General features: G+C 31.0%; 1 protein-coding gene across 1 annotated transcript in view; it reads right to left on the bottom strand.

Moving 5' to 3' along the window:
• The window catches only part of LOC143078640 (cell adhesion molecule CEACAM5-like), a 65,671-nt gene extending 44,574 nt beyond the window's left edge, over positions 1–21,097 (bottom strand). Inside the window, exons 1-4 of the mRNA XM_076253488.1 lie at positions 20,800–21,097; positions 12,489–12,782; positions 10,986–11,279; positions 9,943–10,065 (exon numbers count right to left, since the gene is read on the bottom strand). Coding sequence (XP_076109603.1) covers positions 9,943–10,065; positions 10,986–11,279; positions 12,489–12,782; positions 20,800–21,097 — 1,009 coding nt within the window. The remainder of the gene's footprint in view (positions 1–9,942; positions 10,066–10,985; positions 11,280–12,488; positions 12,783–20,799) is intronic.
• Positions 21,098–21,360: the final 263 nt, after the last annotated feature.

Below are 21,360 nucleotides of genomic sequence, written 5' to 3'. Positions count from 1 at the left end.
CCTAACCACATTACATGTTTTGCTTGAACAAATGTACCAAGTCGGGCTGTCTGACCCATGCATTGTTCGTTGAATCTCTTTTCTCGTACATCTACTTTTTTTGGACGATTATTTAGTTGGTGTGTAAATTCCATTACGGATCCGTGTTTTTGCTTTAATGTATTGTGTTACAAAATCTGTACGATTGATTACACGATAACAGTACAAATAATCAATTTTATTGGATTGCCAAGTCAAATACGATTACTTTAGTATTTGGAATTCCTGATAGTGTAAATTCTTGTCATTGACATTTATTTTGAAACAGATGACACTTTAACGAATATACAGCAACTAAAACATTGGACATTGATAGGTACAATGTTTATGACTAGTTAGATTATCGGATGGATCGTACCTGCATTAGTAAAAGATTGAATTGTCACGAGAAAATATTTTTGTTTGTTATACATGTTTTTTGTTTAAAAACATGGATTAGGCACTATGTATTTACAGAGACGCTCAGAGAAGCACATAACTTGTACAACATTTAACTGTATGTATATATATCAGATGTTTTATACTTTTTTATTGACCGATATTTCGACACGACTAAACTGGGCCAACTCCCGAATACAAAATAACATTTTCATTTAAACAAACACAAAGATGAAAATGTTTCAAATGGATTTTATTTACATGTATGCGATATAGGTCAGATACCAAAGCAAACTATCAGATATGCTGCACTCCAAAGGTCTCTTATATAAATATTTTCGAAGCAATTAAGTACATGTACCTACCCGTCTTCAAAGTTTTCGTAGGTACTCACATCAGGTGCTATTCCACATTCTTAATATATATCAGAACTATTAATATTTATATATTATCAATGCGTTTCAGTATATAAAAAAGGAAAAAAACAAAGACATAAATTTCAACAAAATAGATATCGTGCAAAACATACCAATTTGGTTTTAGGTATTTAAAACATGTTATAATCCTATTAGGATCTGTTGTTACATCCCTATTTAAGGTAGGGGACGGTTTGAGCGCTCACAAAGGAGCCTGTTTTAAAATGGTTGTCGTTGGTTGCAGTCTGTCACATTTGTTTTTCTTTGCTTCGTTTGTCATAATCAGACTGTTGGATTTTTGGTTTGAATTGTAATTTATGTAGCTTACTAAGTGATGTCGGTTTTGCTCATTGCTCTTTGTTTAAGTCCGTACGGTCCCTTATAGTTGCTTCAATAGCTGTCCTTTAGACTCTTATGAATATTTATCTCATTAACAATCACACCACGTATCTTTATTTCTTATAAGGGTCATTATAAAAAAAACATGGACATTTCGATGAGGGAAATTTCAGGAAACTGAGGTCATTGTTTTAAAAATTAAAATACGTTCTGATATTCTGAAATATGTTGGCAACTACATTCAGAAATATGCAATGTGTAAAATTAGGAGTTCCTTTAATTTTAACAATTGTAGGTCATCCTTTGATATAATCATGTCAATGGTGTTATCAATATAAAAACATGCATTTACTTTTAAATTGTTATTTGGATGGAGAGTTGTCTCATTGGCACTCACACTACATCTTCCTATATCTATTTAGTTTTTTAAATACCAAACAACTGTTCCAATTTGGTGTTAAGGTTTAAATTTCTACTTATTGACATATTTTTGTATAGGTATGCATTCTATTTGAACATAACTTTCAGAATAAATTGTTGTTAAAAACATAGTTGTCCTAATTATGGCTGTTGTTAATATTAAAGTATACACTAAAACTGAATATATGTAAAATGTGTAAGACTAAATGATTAGATAATGCCTAATCCTTCGTATACGGCCTAAAACAACTTTCATTTGTTAATCAAAAATAAAAATTATGGCATTTTTATCTAGTAATACCACTCACCCTTCAATAACTACAATGACACAAAAGTATCACCTTTGACAACAAAGTTCAAATTTTACTTTTATTAAGTACTGAACACAAATAAAAGAACACTAAGCAAAAGAAAAAGAAGAAAAGATAATTCTTAGGCTAAAAAATCCCAAATTATATAACATAACATCAATAACTAAAAATGTCAAAAGTGTTACTAAATAGTGTCATTGGTGTTACCAGCATACATCAGTTTGTGAAAACTTGGTATAGGTAATACATTATATTGTTAAAAAATTGTTAGATAGGTATTATATTTCATAAATAATAGGATGTTTCGGTTGTTAAATATGATTTTTTTTTAAAATTGCTGATTGTCATAATATATTCAGTGTTGTTACTAAACTGGCCAATGGTGTTACTTTATTAAAGTGGTCTCACCATTGACAGTAACATCAATGATGTACGGGTGTATTTTGAGATTAAGTTGCAATATAAGTGCTTCATTCCCCTATGTCATATTTTGTTCCTAGTGCATGTTTCTACTATCAATGTCTTCATAAATCAAAGTTTAGGAAATCGTTCGGAAAAAGATTTGTTTAAGGGTACACCATGGACACTAATTTCATTTACGATATATAGCTTTTACTTACTTTTAAGATTTTTTCACTAATTTTCAACATAGATTTTTTTTCTGTTTGCATTACATGCTTACAGGTAACATTGCTAGGGGAGAAACTATTATAAATGCTGAAATCTTTAGAAAAATAACTTTTACCCAACCAATTTGTCTTTTGGTTACACCAGTGACTTTTAAAAAATGAGACTCTTCTTTATGTTGAAATATTTTTGATAAAACCAACATACACTTTTCAAATCATTAAAAAAATGTTTGTATATATCAAAATGCAATAAATAGTGATAAATCCTTATAACAAAATATATGCATAATAGTGCTATTTCAGGTCTGAAAGGTTTTGGCTATATCCAAGGGTTTCAGAAAACATTAAGGATGTTTTTATAACATTTCATAGTGTAAACTGTAAACAGTGTATCGCAAAACAATCTTATCTAACATAAACAAGTGTAACTTTGATATATTTTTATGTCTGTGACTTAAAAAAAAACAAATAACATATATTTGCATGTTTTTTTGATAATGACCGATAACTAAAATTAAAAATATCATCATACAGTACGTGTTTGTACATGACTGCGTAGCAGATCTGTTGACATAAATAATGAAAAGCCTTTCGTAAATTATCCGTTTATAAATTTATAAATTATTGCGAATTTAAGTTTTTAACTCCCTCAAGCAAATTTGCCCTAATATGGATTTATCTATATTTTTCAGGTAATTTCTTAGTCATATAGAAATGTTTCAACAGCATGTCCTAGGTTTTTAATACGAATTGAAGGTTTTGTTAGACAAGAAGGAGTTGCTGCGTTAGAGATCTGCAACAATAACATGGTACTATTGTTGCCGGTTAAGGCCATTACGCGTTTTTGCCTTTTTGCCCTCCATATTCTTTAAAATGAAATGATTCTGCGTTTTTGCATTTTCGACATTACGTTTTTCGTATTTTCGACATCGCGGAAAAATGAAATGGCCTTATCCCGCAATCATAGACGGTTCAATACAAAATTAAAAAAAATTAAAACTGAATGCAAAAAAAATCCATAAGACATAAGCTGAGAAATCTGTAACTACAGCAAATTACATACTTAACTGAGAAAAACACTCGAAAGTATCAAAGAAATTGACGACCAGACAAGAAAATCGTTAACATGTAACCACGGTTACCCTTAACCTTAAAAAATCCAGATGAATATTTTGTTATGTTTTTTCTTCTTATGTATTTCTTTAAACAGAGGCTGAGTAATTGGTAGTGACCGGAAAAAAATTCACAGACAAATGGACAAAGTTGACCAAACATTGCAGCCTACCTCCTAGTCCTTGAGGTGGGGGTTTCACTTTAAATGAACCATGTACACATATATATTCATTTTTAACTTCAAATTTTGCAAACTAAACCCTTGTATGAAACACTACATACAAAATATCAAAATGTAAAATGTTAGAAAACCCTTTTCAAATATTCTGAACGTTTTTATATTTTTTTTTATGTGTTGGGTTTTAACGTTTCTACTGAAGTTTTTTCTTCTTTAGACTCGCGACAGTTATCTCCTACGTTGATTGCGTTCTTTGACAAATGTAACGGACCTTTATTCTTCCCCCTAGTTTGCAAGTTCTACGTCAAAGCAATTAACATATTTTAATCAAGCAAAAACGTATCAAAAACGGCTTCAAAATCTTAACATAAAAAACCTATTTGGTATTAACAATTTTAGACATTCGAGTGCAGTAGAATATAAATATTTTCATTATTACCTGGGGTCTTCTATAGGTCTTGATTCTGTAATAGAAAACAGTGTATTACCCTAATGTTACTATATGGTGTTTAGCTACTGTGGATTCATTTATTTTCGTGGGTACCAATTTTCGAGTATTGAGGAAAATTTGCATTTTCGTGGATATTTGATTTCGTGGTTTTTCAAAAGTCTGCATTTAATCATACAACATAATTACAATTCGCTGAACATATAAATTCCCGGTTTCCATCTACCAACGAAATCCACGAATATTTGTATCCAACGAATAATAATGAATCAACGGTAACTGTTTTCTTATTGCACTTGAAATAAATGACACAACCCTTTATACAGGCGAGATCGCATATGGTAGATGTTCAAATCTCGTAAATTTATTGAGACAAATGAAGATAACAATCAACACATGAGGAAATCACAAACTCCAAAAGGAGCGAGACAGCATGTGTCGATATGTTAAGACTTTAATGTCACATGTCTACATACAACAGTTGATATGCGAATATATACTCAAACAAAATGTCACAATCGCGTTCACATTACAAACCAGACGACCATTTTGGTTTTCAAATATCTCAGAACACTAAAACATGTCCATTTGAATTCAGTCGACGACACATCGTCGTTTTTCCTCCAAACATTTTTGTCAGCAAACAAGTTCATATAGTGAGACCATGTACGCACATTAATATGTTACCGCCTTGTTAATCCGCAGTTAAACATTTTGATCTACATTCAACCAAAAGTCTCTCTACTGACGGTCTAAGATTTTACGACAAGTGAATGTTGGACTATGCAGAACAAATAAAAGAATTGAATATGTGCGGTAGACAAAATTGTTTTAAATGTTATGTCTTTACAGGCTACTTGCGCGCTAGATATCCTCAAACCAAGCTATTTAAGAAGAGTACGCCTTGAATATGGGGTTTCGAAAACTATCAAACAAACATATTTTATATAATCGTTTATAAATGTTTATGTATCGTTTATTTTAATATGATGTATTTCAAATCAAATAAATATTAAGTTGCTATTATATAACTGTTTAAGATGATCAGTTGTATTTTTTCATCGATTTCATTATATTCGTTTACATATATTCACATGCAATTATAGCTCTATAGTAATGCATTTCTAGTTTGAAATAATGCCTGTATATTTGATTTATACTGTATTGAGCAGACGAAATGAACATATAATCTTTATTTTGTGAACTCAATATACGCCAATAATTTTGTATTTTAAAACGCATATACCGGGGTTAGACTGCAACGTAGAATATGAATCTGTGAATACCGGATTACTTCCCTGCACCTCATTATATCCATCGGTCCTATTAAAACAGACCAGGTCAGATTAAATGAGGTCTATGCATTTTAGACTTCGGCATCGATCAATATAATCTAGACAGGTCCATATATAACGTATTGACCTTGTCAAAAGACCATGTTTGATAAATACTATTCCGGATTAACAAAGTTAAGTTGAATTAAAAAAACATATATTTAACTATATTGGAGCAATAATGTCAGAGTTTCTTATATAACAAATTTTTACAAAACGTTTACTGAATATCATGAATACAAGGAATTCATTTGTAAATATAGATCAACATACAGACATTTGGCATGTCTCATACGTGTAGGCATTTCACATCCAAAATTTTATTTTAATATTCTTACAAAACTACAATAATGTCGTCGTTCATCTCTAATGCTTACCAAAAAAAGTAAAATCACAAAAATACTGAACTTAGAGGAAAATCAATTCGGAAAGTCCATAATCACATGGCAAAATCAAATAACAAAACGCTTCAAAAACGAATGGACAAGAACTGTCATATTCCTGACTTGGTACAGGCTTTTCAAATGTAGAAAATGGTGGATTAAACCTGGTTTTATAGCGCTAACCCTCTCACTTTGATGACAGTCTCATCTATTTCCGTTATATTTACATTGATGCGTTAACTAAACAAACACAATAAATAAAATAGTCAGAATATGGGTACACCAGTCATCATCGTAAAACAATTTTAAAAGGAACAATTTAACAGAACACAAAAACATCTATCTACAAACACATTCATTGATTTGTGTGTCTGACGTCAGAAAATTTTATACGTCACATAGATTTGTCGTTCAATGTGCATACAAACAATTTTTAAAATTTACCTAGGCAACCTTTCACCAGTGTATTCACTAGGGATATAACTACGAAAGTTATTGAATAGCATGGCATGTTTTGGAAGTAATATTAATTCATGCATATGGTATTGCATTGGAAATAAACACATTTATTCCAGAACCAGTTGTTGGCATGATACAGACAATGTATCGTATACAAGTAATTTGTAGTTGACGCCTTGTGTAATAGGTGGTATTGGGGTTGTCAGTTTGCTTAGGTTCTTAAGTTACCTTATCCAAGTCGGAGTCGGGCTGATTTCAACTGAGTTTTACATTGCGTATTGTTGTGTTTTTTGTTTAGTCCGCATATACTAGAGGTACATTTGTTTAGAGACAGGGCTGAGAGATCGATATTATTACACTTGTTTAACTCCGCTGTATTTTCTCGACTTCCCTAAATCAGGAATTTCAAGTCTTTCTTAGTCTTGTGTGTATTTTAAAATGTTTGGTACATTTGTATAATTAGGAGATTATTTAGTGTCTATTTCATTGAGATTTAATACATAATTGTTACGGGTCTTACCGAAGCCCGCATCCAGGTGTGGCATTTGTTATTACGTTGATTACCATGTGTGGCCTATAACTGTTTTCTTGCTTCTTAGTCGGTGTTTATCTCTAAAACATATTCCCTATATTCATTGTCTATCCGTTTAGTAACATACACGTTTAAAATAACAAGTGTTAGGCGCATGTTACACGTGTTACTCAATTATGTAATCAACTGTTTAAGTTCTGTTTATTATTCAGTAAAATGTCTTTCAATAAGTCATTAATAGCACTTTGATTTGTTGGAAAATGTACATTTTTAATGTGTTTTATAATAATATTTTAGTATAGATTTAACATCTTTCACTGGAAGGAAAATAGTAAGTTTTAGCTTGAAATTTACAGCTATTTCCTCCTCTGTTTACATATAAACAAAAACATCTTATATATAAACAAAACCTTTTATATTTAAACAAAGACCTTTTATATATAAACAAAGGCCGTCTATATATTAATAAAGAGACTGACATTTATTGTTTAAATATGCAAAAACTTTTAAAATGGATAGGAAGGAAATCAATAAATGAACTTAACTTTCAAACTAAAAAAAAAAACATTGCAAAGTTATAAAGTTGTTATGCATACTGTATATTTTATTTTTATGTTGATTCACATCTAAAACGAATTTTAGTATTGATTCCTCTGTTCTCCATCAGTAAGATAAAAAAAATAAACACATTCACCAAATTAATGTAAAATATCAAAAAGTGTAAATGACAAATTTACGTATGCATTCCTTTTGCTATTTTCAGGAAGTGCAACATTTAAAAGTTATCAGTATTTGATGTCTTATTAATTAAATTTGAGTTTAAAAATCAAGAAAATCTCTATTTGTACATGGTAACCAGTGGATGTTCGGATTTTTACTATCAAGATAGTTAAGTCATCAACATGCACAGTAAGAGCCTTGCCGAGTAGTTTACATATCGATAATTAAACTATTGAGATTAGAGCAACCCAACAGTAACTATGTAATAATCTGGTTTTTTTTTTTAAAAAGATTGTCAAATAATTTATTTAAAAAAAAAAAAATCAATTTCGAATGTCTCCAACATTCCACAAAGTTCTTAAATTCTCTAACACATTTTTGCACATTTAGATTCATTCATGGAGCAAATGAAGGTCGTGACCATTGAACTAAGCCAACTTTCTACTGATATCAGCGATAACTAAACACTGATTGTTTTTTTTTAACAATGGACCTAGAAAAGGTTAAATTGCCAAAGATTTAGATTAAATGATTCATTATACAATATATTTGCAAAGTATGTATACATGTGCAAAGAATACCGTTCTCATAAAATTGCACCAAATTTGAACAAATGGGATGAAAGTCGTAGTTGTTTTTCATCTTTGTCCACGATTCGCATTGCAATATCGTCCTCCCTTTCACGCCGCATAAAATCATTAATTCTGTCAATTTTATTTATCTATCTGAACTTTTTCATCTTAAATATATGTTGTTTTGTTTCACTTTTAATAAACCTAGTTTTGAATAGAAACAATAAATGATTTTTTTTATTATTCAAAATAGAACATATAAAGCTGTATATTTGCAAATGAAACTATATTTTACAGCTGAAAGAGCTTTAATTGACAGTTTTCACTACGGGAAATAACAAACAAATATTTTTGGCTCTTATTTTTTTTACTTGATTCATTGGAAAAGGGTACATTGCATTTGATGAACTTGTGTTCTTTATTCGGGCGTCACTGATGAGTCTTTTGTAGACGAAACTCGCGTCTGGCGTATATACAAAATTTAGTCCTGGTATCTATGATGTGTTTATTGATATACATAAAAAGTTGTCACAAAGCTAAAATGTTCATTGTTTCTCTTTATTATGACACTATATTATAAATCTAAGAACCATTTTGCTAGTAAACTGACCTAATCGCCCTCAACTACATGTTGATTTGAACACATGTAAATTAGTTTAACTATGATATATTTTGCAAATTGCAATGAACAGAATTCAAAATTCGGTATAATACGTACTCATTTGGTCTTACATTCTTGGTTTTTGCACCTGTAAAAAATGAATGGATGAATGAATTTAAAATACAATGTACTGTAAATTGTCTAAAAACCCTAATCAGATTAAAGCACCAAGCAATACATTTGAGATATTCGTGTAAAATAACTGTAAACAATTTCACAGCCTGTCATTAACTGGGAAAAAGTTGGAACAGATACCAGGTGTAAACTGAATTAAGTACGTTGAATAAAGAACAAAACAAACACCATATGAAAACGAAAATCATAAACAAACAAATAAACAATAACTTTGGAATCTTTAAAGTAAAAGCAAAGAAAATCAAGCATAACTTGTGTGGGATGGTCTTAATATTTTCTATAATTTCAATCAATTTATTTCATACAGGGGTTCTGCGTTCATTTTAATTTTCGGTTAGCACAACATTTTGAATTATTGCAACAATCCAATACCATAACTGTAAAATGGAGGGAAAAAACGACGAAAAACAATCTAAACCTGTCTTTAGCGATACTTAACATTTCATTTAAATTTAATTACACTAAAAAAATCGGGTCTCCATATATTAATGGGAAACTAAAAGTATGAAGGATGGAATGTCAGATGGATGGACAGACTGGCGAGAAGTTCATTATCTAACAACGGTTCAAACGTGGTTTTATACATTGAAAATATTGGAATAAACTACTTTTTTGCCAGACCCTCATCTTCTACATTATGTAAGAAGAATGGGCTGTTTTGCTTCAAATTCGTTTCATATTTCATATTTCTTTTTCTATTCGGGACAACATGATATTTTTCACATAATTGCATACACATGCATAATATTTTCTTAACAAAAGCAAATATTTGAGGCACGACATAACTACTTATTTAATTATCTTAAATCAACTGATTGTAGTAGCATCAGTAAATAGGTTTAAAAAAATGTGCATTTATGTAAAGTACAACTCACGTTTAACAATACAGAATATTATTGATGAAAGTATAGCTCCCAACCCAACAACTAATGTTGCTATTCCTACATCAAACATGCCTGATGTGACAGCTTGCAAACCTTTTGTTGGACACTCGATCACTATGGGAATAATGAAATACTAGAAAGATTATTTATTAAACATTGTTAAATAGAAAGGCTACATGTATTATATGCGGTTTACAAAATGGAAGGTGATGAGCATAACATTAATGTAATGAGTATTTAATTTTTTGCATGTACATTGTAGGAATTCGTTCATAGAATATTCGAAAGAAAATTTAAAGTATGAATATAATCTTTTTTTTTGTATTTTATCATTTTGTTTGGAATTAAATTTTGCTTTAGATTTCAAATAAATAATAGATGATCATTCCATAGTGCATACTACATAAAATCCCTTTAAATAAAAAAAAATACATTAAAATAATATTAAATGATATTGTAAAGAATGAGTTACTTGTGAAGAAAATGAGCTTTATTATTTTGTCTATTCTTGCCAATTGTTGAGTATGGAGGTGCACGTTATTTGGTGTCTCGCCCGAACTGATGACTCCTAAAAAGAGTTTGGCCATTTCTATAAACAGCAGAGACCCCAATAATTGGTTAAGTTAGCAATGATATAGGGATAAGTGGTACTTATTGGAAGTTATATAAAGTAAATTCAATGATTAGTATGTGTTTTAATATACTAACCTTAACTCAATACTCTTTGATATTTCATCATTTGTTTTCTTTGCATTTTGACAGTTTTTACGGCATATATAATATGTACATTGATATTTAATATTACCTTTAAAATGAAGTTGGCCAGAGCTAGAGTATACAAATATAATTGTATCTTTTACTCCGGATAGAAACTGTAAAACTAGCATAACATTCTTTATTGGCGTATCAACCGATCTTACAAATTACAACTGACTGGAGGCTAAACCATGGGGTAAAATTTTTTTTTCACTACTTTAAACATACAAAACTCTAGAATTACGCCTCATTTATTATATTACAGAGGTAATACATACACTGTACAGTGATTGACACCTCTGCTGTCATTTTTATTTGAGTAAAATAATTATCCACATGACAACGATAGATTCCTGCCTGACTTCTTTGTATTTGTGGCACAGTAAGAGTTCTTCCTTGGGTTGACACTAATTCGAATGGAACTAATTTAAAACGCCCTGTCACATTGTATTCCCATTGGTATGTACATTGCGGATTACAGGTTGCAGTACAGTGTATAGGACCTAACGTATCTCCTTCTTTTACATTGATATATGAGCTTGCAGGTTCAAGGATAACTCTATCAGGACCATCTTAAATATAACATATTAAAAATTATCTTTTATTCGTGTACTTTGCATTTAAACAAACCAGTATTTCATAAATCATTTACGATAAAACTAATGATTACTGTTAACGGCAATTTGTACATTTATTCTTTGATCGTACTACATGATATTGTTCTAAATCAAGGACAGGATCTGATACTCAAAATGTACGAGTAAAAATGGTTTACTCACTATTATATTATATTTTTCATTTTCAGTCAAAAAACCTGAAGTTATATAGAACAAATGACCGATAAAAAGAATAAGCTATAGTTAAAACTACAGTAGACAAAGTACAAACTGACGAATGGGCTCGTCGTTTACATATTGAAAATAACTTTTCGTGCTTTAGAAGTATTCACCTATCGATTAGAGTTCCAGAATTCTGGAAAAGTTCTTAATCATCCAGAGAAATCTTAAACGCCTATTATATTACAAAACTGCTAAACGACATTCCAAATACCACTTGAGGTACGTGCAAGTTATGTAACGTTTATATGTATATGTATATGTACATGCATGTTGTAGCTGTAGCGGAACTCATTCAATCAGAGATATGTGGTGGGAGTTCATAATTGAAAAATGTCCACTGCATTTATTTGTGGAACTTTATTCATACGACGATGATGAGTTGTATTGCATTCTTTTGGGCAAGCACGTTACAACAAACAACATAGACACCGACAGTTTTCGTAAGCTTTACCACATGAAGGTTGCACACTGTGTCGCTACATATAGTAGAATAAGGTCAACTACGAATCGTTAATGTGCCAGTGCGTGAACCGTCGTTTGTGAGAGCAATTTTAGACATTTTCTACTATAAAACAGTAGTCTCAAATATCATCTTACCCTAAAAAAAAACATATAAGTACTAAACAATTAACATGATCAATGTTGGCAATTTTTGCTTACTTAGACGTTCAAACTGTGAAATTTTCATGTTTTAGCTTACTATCAGGATGGTCCAACCACTTTAACCTATTTTTACTAACTCAATTGTTATCTTTATATTAATACATTATTACGCGAAACAGTTGCATGAAGAAATAATATAGAAATACATTTTACACTTAACTTAACATGGTAATGTTTTCTTTTAATAAATAAACGAGATTTAATATCTATTTTATATTTGTTTAATAAACTGAGCTCCAATTGCAAGTAATTCACTATTCCTAATTGATTTATACATACACTGTACATTGATTGCTATATCTGATATCTTATAAGTATAATACTGATAGTCATCCACGTGACAACGGTAGGTCCCGTTCTGGCTTCGTTCAATATGAGGCACAGTAAGAGTTTGGTTATGGAAGGATAGTAAACTGTTTTTGACTTGTTCAAAGCGTCCTGTACGGTTGTGTTTCCATTGGTATGTACACGGTGGATTGCAAGCTGCAGTGCAATGTATAGGTCCTAATGTACTGTTTTCTGTTACATTGATAGATGTGCTTCCAGGATCCAGGACTACTTTGTCAGGACCATCTAAAAAGACAAAGTTTTATGAATCAGACATTAATAAACAAATAGTTTTTTTTACTATAAAGATATAATAAAAATATACAAATCAACCAATACCATGCACATACGATTACTAACCGTACATGCCGTAACAATGACGAGTCAAGATTGCCTAAACAAGCATAATCAATCACCGCAGACAAGAGATAATTCGGATTTAAGTTGTAACGACATCTCATATTTGGTTAGAAGAATGGGGTTTTATGCCAAACCTTTGAGCACTATGGTTTACGGTATGTGCGTCGGTTCATCCATCTGTCCCGCTTCAGGTTCAAGTTTTTGGGCGAGTCAGATTTTTGATTAAGTTGAAGTCCAATCAACTTGAAACCTATTACACATGTTTTCTATGATATGATCATATGATCTTTCTAGTTTCAATGCCAAATTAGAGTTTTAACCAAAATTCATGGTCCACTGAACTAAGAAAATGATACTGCGAGTGGGGCATTATTGCGACTATGGACCCATTATTGTTCTATTTGTGTCTATGAAATACAATCTCATGTGGAGTGCAAAGTTGTGTCATTGGCAATCATAACTTATCTTCTTGTGATTATAGGAACAAGAAGTTCTTTTTAGCGAATGGTGTGTATACACCGTTCAATAAAATCATCATAGTTACCAGTTACTAGTTAATTTTACACTTACGCCAGACGCGCGTTTCGTCTTCAAAAGACTCATCAGTGACGCTAGAATCAAAAAAATGTTTTAAAGGCCAAATAAATTACGAAGTTGAAGAGAATTTAAGGTCCTACAGCTAAAGTAATCTATTCCTGAGGTAGAAAAGCTTTAGTATTTCACATGATCACTAGTTCTTTCTGTATCATTATTTCAAGATATTCTGTGAAAGTACTTTAATTCGTGGCTTGAGCAACATTCACATGTTCGTGGGTTTTTAATTAAATTCGTGGATTTTAGTTTTCTATGAATTTTTTTTTTTTGAAAAATTGAAGCAATTAGAAACGAAGGTTTCAAGTTGTCTGGATTGATGGAAATGCAAAGTAAACATTGACTTGTCTAAATCGTTGTGACCACACTAATTAACCCGAGATAGAGTGATCAACAGATTGAAGATCATTTAAGGTGTTGATTATGCCATTAACATGTCAGCTAAAGAAAACAATTACATGAACAAATGCTATAAACGAATCTTGAATTGTAAAATATTTTTTTATCAAAGGCCAGCCCAGCATGAAATTATTATTTCCTGTATGTACGAGAGTTGTGAGTATATAAAATTAACACTTTATCATAGCATATCAATACCGGAAATCTGTCAAAATATTGTTTTATTTGGTTCAAAAGATCAAAAATTGAACAGTCAAGGTTTTAAAGATTAAATGGGTCTAATCCTGCATGCCTGCAGTTGTAGTTTATAGTGCATTTGCCCTGTGACAACTATAATAGTATTCTTAGATTTGGCGATGTTCAACATGTTCAATATGTTCTCTTTATCATAATCAGAAGTCAAATAGTTATCAAAGGTACCAGGATTATAATTAAGTACACCAGAAACATACATAGGGATATTTCTATGTCTTGATTTTTACAATGGTTGGGGTTTTTTTTCGTTAGACACTTAAATTCGTGAATAAAGTCATCCACGAAAACCACGAAAATTGGTTGCCCACGAACAAAAGTACTTTCACATTAAATGAAAGAGAAGGAATTCTAAACCTCACAATTACATTAAAAAACTTTGCATTTTTCGGAAAACTAAGGATTTACTTATCCCAGGAATAGAGTACCTAAGTCGTATTTGGCACATAAAACTTTTGGAATTTTGGGTCCTCAATGCTCTTCAACTTTGTACTTGTTTGGCTTTATAACTATTGTGATCTGAGCGTCAATGATGAGTCTAATGAAGACGAAGCGCGCGTTTGGCGTATTAAATTATAATCCTGGTACCTTTGATAACTATTTACACCACTGGGTCGATGACACTCCTGGTGGACGTTTCACCCCCGAGAATATCACCAGCCCAGTAGTCAGCACTTCGGTGTTGGCATGAGTATCAATTATATGGTAATTTTGAATAAATTTCCTGTTACAAAACTTTGAAATTTTCGGAAAACTAAGGATTTTCTTATCCCAAGAATAGATTACCAACTTTGTAATTTTGCGTCCTCAATGATTACCAACTGTGGCTTTATAACTATTTTGATCTGAGCGTCACTAACGAGTCTTAAGAAGACGAAACGCGAGTCTGGCGTATTGAATTATAATCCAGTTACCTTTGATACCTATTGTACATGTATATTATATTTACATGGAACGGGGACACAATTATTTCTTCCATTACTTCAATGCATATTTGTCCTGATTGAGGACTATATTTCTTATTCCATGATTTAGACTGGAAAATTTCAATTGCTTTATGATGCTAGTAGCCTTTGTTTTAGAATTCTTTTAGAGTCTTGAAAATTAAGAGAGAATAACTCATTTGAGTATTTAGAGGACTTAATTTACGACAAAAGGGACGATTTTTCGTTCCCTATTGTTAATTTTCTATTTTTAGATTGTGATGTTCCTTTGGCACCATCTTACGGTGTTTATATATGACAGCTCGTTCGCTATGCCCGTGTTTGTTGTGACGTTTTTGATTTTAACGAACGCAATCTATGTATCACTGGTAAATTATTAAACCAGGGATATCGTTCCCATAAATTACTTAAAACCTTTACTAAATGTTTCCATAGATATTGGTTTTGAAGTTTGGTTGTACCTGTATAAAACTTATTTCAAACGGGATGGCACATCCTCATTTTTACGGAAATGTTGTTAACCATGCCCGGAAATTTAGAAATGATCCTTGTAACCTTATCGCTCCTTTAATTAAACTTATTCGAAAAGGTTACCAATTCAACACTGTAATAAGATAATTGAATATTGTTTTTATTGGTATAAATATTGATTTTGTTATCAGTAAATTAAAAGCAAACTAAATACTACTGGTATGCTATATACATATACACATTCATGAATCTACAATCTGTCGATACCTGTAAATTGACATTGCACAAAGTCATGTTTTTCTCTGACTTTTTATGACGTCTTTACACTAAATCCATTGGATGTTTGATGTGTACGGGTTGATAGTTTAGTCTTAGATGCAAGATTTTTTTATTAGTTGTTAGTGGCTTTGAACTAGCTGTTAGATAACTGCGAGTACTCTCAGATCTGCTCCTAGTGTCTTTTTGTTGTCGGGATGTGCAAGTACCCGGCCACGTCCACTTGTATTTTTGTCCATCTGATGAGTTAAGCCTTTTTCAACTGATTTTTATAGTTCGTTCTATGTTGTACTATTTTACCACTGTCTAAGACTAGGGGGAGGATTGGGATCCCGCTAACATGTTTAACCCTGCCAAATTTTTTATGTAAGTGCCTATCCCAAGTCAGGAGCCTGTAATTCAGTGGTTGTCGTTTGTTTTTGTGTTTCATATTTGTTCTTCGTTAATTTTTTATACAAATAAGGCCGTTAGTTTTCTCGTATGAATTGTTTTACATTGTCATAATGGTGCCTTTTGTAGCTGATTATGCGGTATGGGCTTTGCTCATTGTTGAAGGTGTACTGTGACATATAGTTAATAATGTCTGTGTCATTTTGGTCTCTTGTGGACATTTGTCTCATTGGCAATCATACCACATCTTCTTTTTTATATTCATGAACATCCTGGCAAAAATGAAAAATAAATTCATGAAAATAATTTCGTATTTTATCCTTTTTATTCTATAATAGCTGGAAATGACTAGATCCACACGGTTTACATTTATATTTAAGTGAACAAAAGTTCAATTTAACTTATATGGGGTTTTATTTCCCCTTTTTAAATACCAGATTTTATATTTGTATATAAACATTTCATTCAATGTTAAATCATTACAAATTATTTATATTAAATAGATATTAGTATCTATAATTAAATCAAAAAGAAATGTATTAATTAGTTTACAGAATTTATTTATCTTGTTTTGGAAAGTTAAAAACAAATAATTACTAAAATGCGAAACCTTTAAATTTCACATATATAGTATTGAGCAACCGATCACGAATGATCCAGACATGGCCGTTAACAACTTCCATATGCATGTGTTTATCACACAAATACATTTGAAATCTAATTGAAGAGTAAATGCCACAATTATACCGCTTCACAAGGCTCCAGTTGATGACTAAAGAAATAAAATTATTGGTCTTAATTGAACAATTATACATAATTGTTGTGTAAAAAGTAAAATCACAAAAATACTGAACTTAGAGGAAGATCAATTGGGAAAGTCCATAATCACATGGCAAAATCAAACAACAAAACGCATCAAAAACGAATGGACAAGAACTGTCATATTCCTGACTTAGTACAGGCATTTTCAAATGTAGAAAATGGTGGATTAAACCTGGTTCTATAGCGCTAACCCTCTCACTTTAATGACAGTCTCATCAATTTCCGATATTTTTACATTGATGCAATAAATATAATAGTCAAAATATGGGTACATCAGCCATCATCGTTTAACAATATTAAAAGGAACAATTTAACAGAACACAAAAACATCTACTATCTACGAACACATTTATTGATTTGAGTGTCTGACGTCAGAAAATTTTATACGTCACATAAATTTGTCGTTCAATGTGCGTACAAAAATTTTTTAAAACTGTTTTTTATAACTGTTTCCCTTTATTTATGTTTAGATTATTTGAACGGTATCATATTTGGCATTTATCATCAATCAGTCAATACACTAATATTTTTTGTGGTACGCATTCTGAAACCCAAGCAGAATTGCTCTTGCTATAGATGTACAAAATATAATTATGTCAATTTTGAGGTTCAATATGTAAGCTCTTAATTGCCGTGATCGTCTAGTCGTTGGCACCGAAAGAAGTAACTGTGATATTAATACTGCCAAGTTCAAACCTAGTACCCGGAATGAATTTTTTATTGTAAATGTTTTCTCTACCAAAATATCGTTTTAATCTCAGAGGTATTTTATATTTCATTTCTTATATAAAGTTGATGATTTCGTTTCTGGTTTTACAGTCAAATAAGGAGTTTTACAGTCAGTCGTAGTTTATCACACTTAATTCACGTTAGAGTCAGTTCAATGTTGATATATATTTGGAACATTTATAACCAAACAAAGAAAAAAAATGTTGATAGTATGATATCATTATATTACTCAAACCAAAAGTAAGCATTTGGTATGATTAAAAGGAAAAGTCCTTGTACGTTAAAAGTATAATGTGTATATGGATGTAAATTTTAATAAGGAATTGTACTAATAAGTATCATATTCAATTCCTTAATTCTTCAGTGTTATAGTTTATTGTATTACAAAAAGACAGAAATACAGTGTATTGGCATGCATTGACATATATGCGCTATAAGAGTGTTATTTGAATAATCAATTATATCAGCACTCGTGGTCTAGTGGTATCATGCATAGACCTAAGTACTCGAACTTGTTATAATCTCTTAATACAATTTGTTGGAAAATCGCCTGTATCAGAATCTTATTGGATCGAAAAGTATCCAGAATTAGAACTTTCAAAATGTTCTATTTTTTCAAATTTATTTATCTTGCCTGGTGAATGCAGGGAACTTAATTTTCAAGTACGTCATAGAACTTTGTTTACTAAAGTTAAACTTTTAAAATGTAACATGACTGATAATGACACTTGTCCAGTGTGTGCACAATCTAGAGAAGATTTAGAACACATGTTTATTAATTGTGTCAATTTGTCACAATTTACTGATTTTATGAAGGATTTTTTATTAAATTTTATGTGATATGTTGATGATAACTTTGTAAATACGCTTGACTTTGACCAAACGATGCTTATTGGTTTTTTGAAGAGAAGTAACGGGTTTAGTTTTTATTTCGCTATTTTTTTTATGATTTTAGCAAGATTTAGTATCTATAAAAGAAGAAATTTCATATTGTTGATTCCTCAAGCCAAACTCAATTTAGTAGACTATTTTAAAACATTATTAGAAAAATACATCTCTCATCATTTTTATCTTTTATATCAGAGAAAAGAACATTTCTTAGTAGAAAATATTATGTATTGGACAATCCCGTTATCAAAGTAACACATAACCATGCATATATATTATATTAATTTAAACATACTAGTATCTGAACTTACATTGAATTTCTATATGTTTGTAACTGACTATATTATGTAACTGCCTGTTTGTGACACCAGGTACTGTCTGGTGAATATTTCATTGTACATTTTTGAATAAAATTTTATCAAGAGAAAAAAATGCATAGACTGCAGACTTCACTGACGACAAAACGCGCGAGTTCGAACCTATCATTTGTCACTCGTTTTTTTTTTTGAGAAGATAACATGTCGTAAGTTAAAAGTTTAAAGTTATTATATAAGTTATCTTAAGTTAATATAGTGGTCAGTGATTTTTAAAAAAAAATCACTATTTATCTTTTCATAATTTTCATCTAGGGTAGATATCGCGTATAAAAATTATAAATTTACTAAGGGACATAAATTCGTGGCGGCTACTGCACTGGTGTCGTGTAACTAGAATCCTATGCCACATTACAAAACTACAGTGATAAGTTTAGCATTAAATCGTTGAAAAAGTATACCATTTAGTCATTACTGAAAACAATGGTTTGAATGTTGTCTTTACAAATGTACCAACCAACTTTACATATCATCACTAACTGGATGCTTATTAAGGGGTAGAGTTTTAGTTTTAAATATAAAAATAATGTTTACTCTGAAATGTTTAAAGCTCGTTTAACCCTCAGTCATTATTCTTTACAGAGGTAATACATACACTGCACATTGATTGAAACATCTGCTGTCTTCTTTATGTGAGAAACATTGTATTCCACATGACAACTGAACGTTCCTGTCTGACTTCGTTTTATGTGTGGTACAGTTAAAGTCCTTCCTTGGTTTTGAACCAATTTGATTGGAACGAGTTCAAAACGCCCTGTCAAATTGTATTTCCATTGGTATGTACATTCGGGATTACAGGTTGCCGTACAGTGTATAGGGCCTAAGATATTCCCTTCTCTAACATTGACTATTGTAGCTGCAGGTTCCAGAACAATGTTGTCTGGACTATCTACACCAAATGAAAAAATTGGAAATACTTTTATATGAAAATAAGAATATGCAATACAGATATAACGAAAATAAATTCGATAATCCATTAAACAGTATTATAGAGAATACCAAAAAATAAGCAGCCAGAAACCAATAATATATCAAGGAGATACATACCGTACATTAACTTGTATGATTTGCGACAATAAGCAACTTCCAGTCTACTTCAAGGTCCTACACCTCATCAACGTTGTGCCTGTACCAGGTAAGGCTATCTGTACAATGTAATTTGGTTGTAGTTTGTTTTTTGTGTGTCTGTTTTTTAGGATTAGCCTGGTGTTAGTGATTGACTTAGGTTTAGGGTTTTTGTACCCTCAAAACATTTTTTAGTGAATTAAGGGGAGATTGCAATCCATCCTTTTTTAATTGTTTTTTTATATAATGTTTACCCTTGCTACGATGGAAAATGTGTGCAATGAACACTTATTTAATAATATCATGATTGCAATTTCATGCTTATTTGATATAATAGTAATATTTGCAGTAGGTATATAGTAATGATTGTAATGATGGTTGGCATTAATTTTGATTTTGTCATATCGTTTTTGGATTTACATAGAATAATTGTTCCTAGACGTCAATCACGCAGCAATTAATCCATGTAAACAATATAATTATAAATTTGATACCATACAAAGAGTTCTCCGCCTTTCAATACTGGCAATAACCATGATTAAAGAAAAACGACATATAATCTTTAAATGAGCTAAAATTGCAGCTTTTTTCATGTTATGTTTATATTGATTTGTTCATAATTTATGTGTAACAATAACGCAACACAAGTCGACAGCTGTTTTGTTTTATCATTATTTTGTTCTACTAGAATAAAACACTTACAGTATGGATCTAATGTTACAGTTTCACTCAAATAAAATACTATTCCAAGATCATCAGTTGCCTGACAGGATATGTTCATTCCTTTATCCGACTTAGCAAGTGCATGTATCGTTAATGTATTCTTGTCAGTATCACCTCTTTTGTTCCCCAAAATTTTAAATGCAAGATTGGAAGGTCTTTTCCCTGGACATGAATGTACCACTGAGTTACAGGTGAATTTGATATCATCGCCGATAAAGGGATGCTCAGGACTGAATGTTAATTTTGCTGTAGCTAAAATATCAATGATTAAATACATTTTCATAAATTAAGAAATTTTTGGCATAAAGATTACTACTACGACCGTCTGCCAAGGCCTCTCCAGTTGTCCGTGTAAATGTTTCATTATGTTTTTTAACCGAGTATTCAGATACATTTAAAAAAAAAATGAAATGTTTAACATCCGTATTTAGTTAGAAACGTAAATGAAACGTTTTTGCTACAATGATATATAGAATGTCCTTTTTTTAAAACATCCTTTCGCTATTCCAGGGAGAGCATTTGCAAATCCAGTCGGAATTA

The sequence above is a fragment of the Mytilus galloprovincialis genome, chromosome 6, assembly GCF_965363235.1.
Source record: "Mytilus galloprovincialis chromosome 6, xbMytGall1.hap1.1, whole genome shotgun sequence".
Classification (NCBI taxonomy): domain Eukaryota; kingdom Metazoa; phylum Mollusca; class Bivalvia; order Mytilida; family Mytilidae; genus Mytilus; species Mytilus galloprovincialis.
This window is presented reverse-complemented; position numbering and strand designations above follow the sequence as displayed.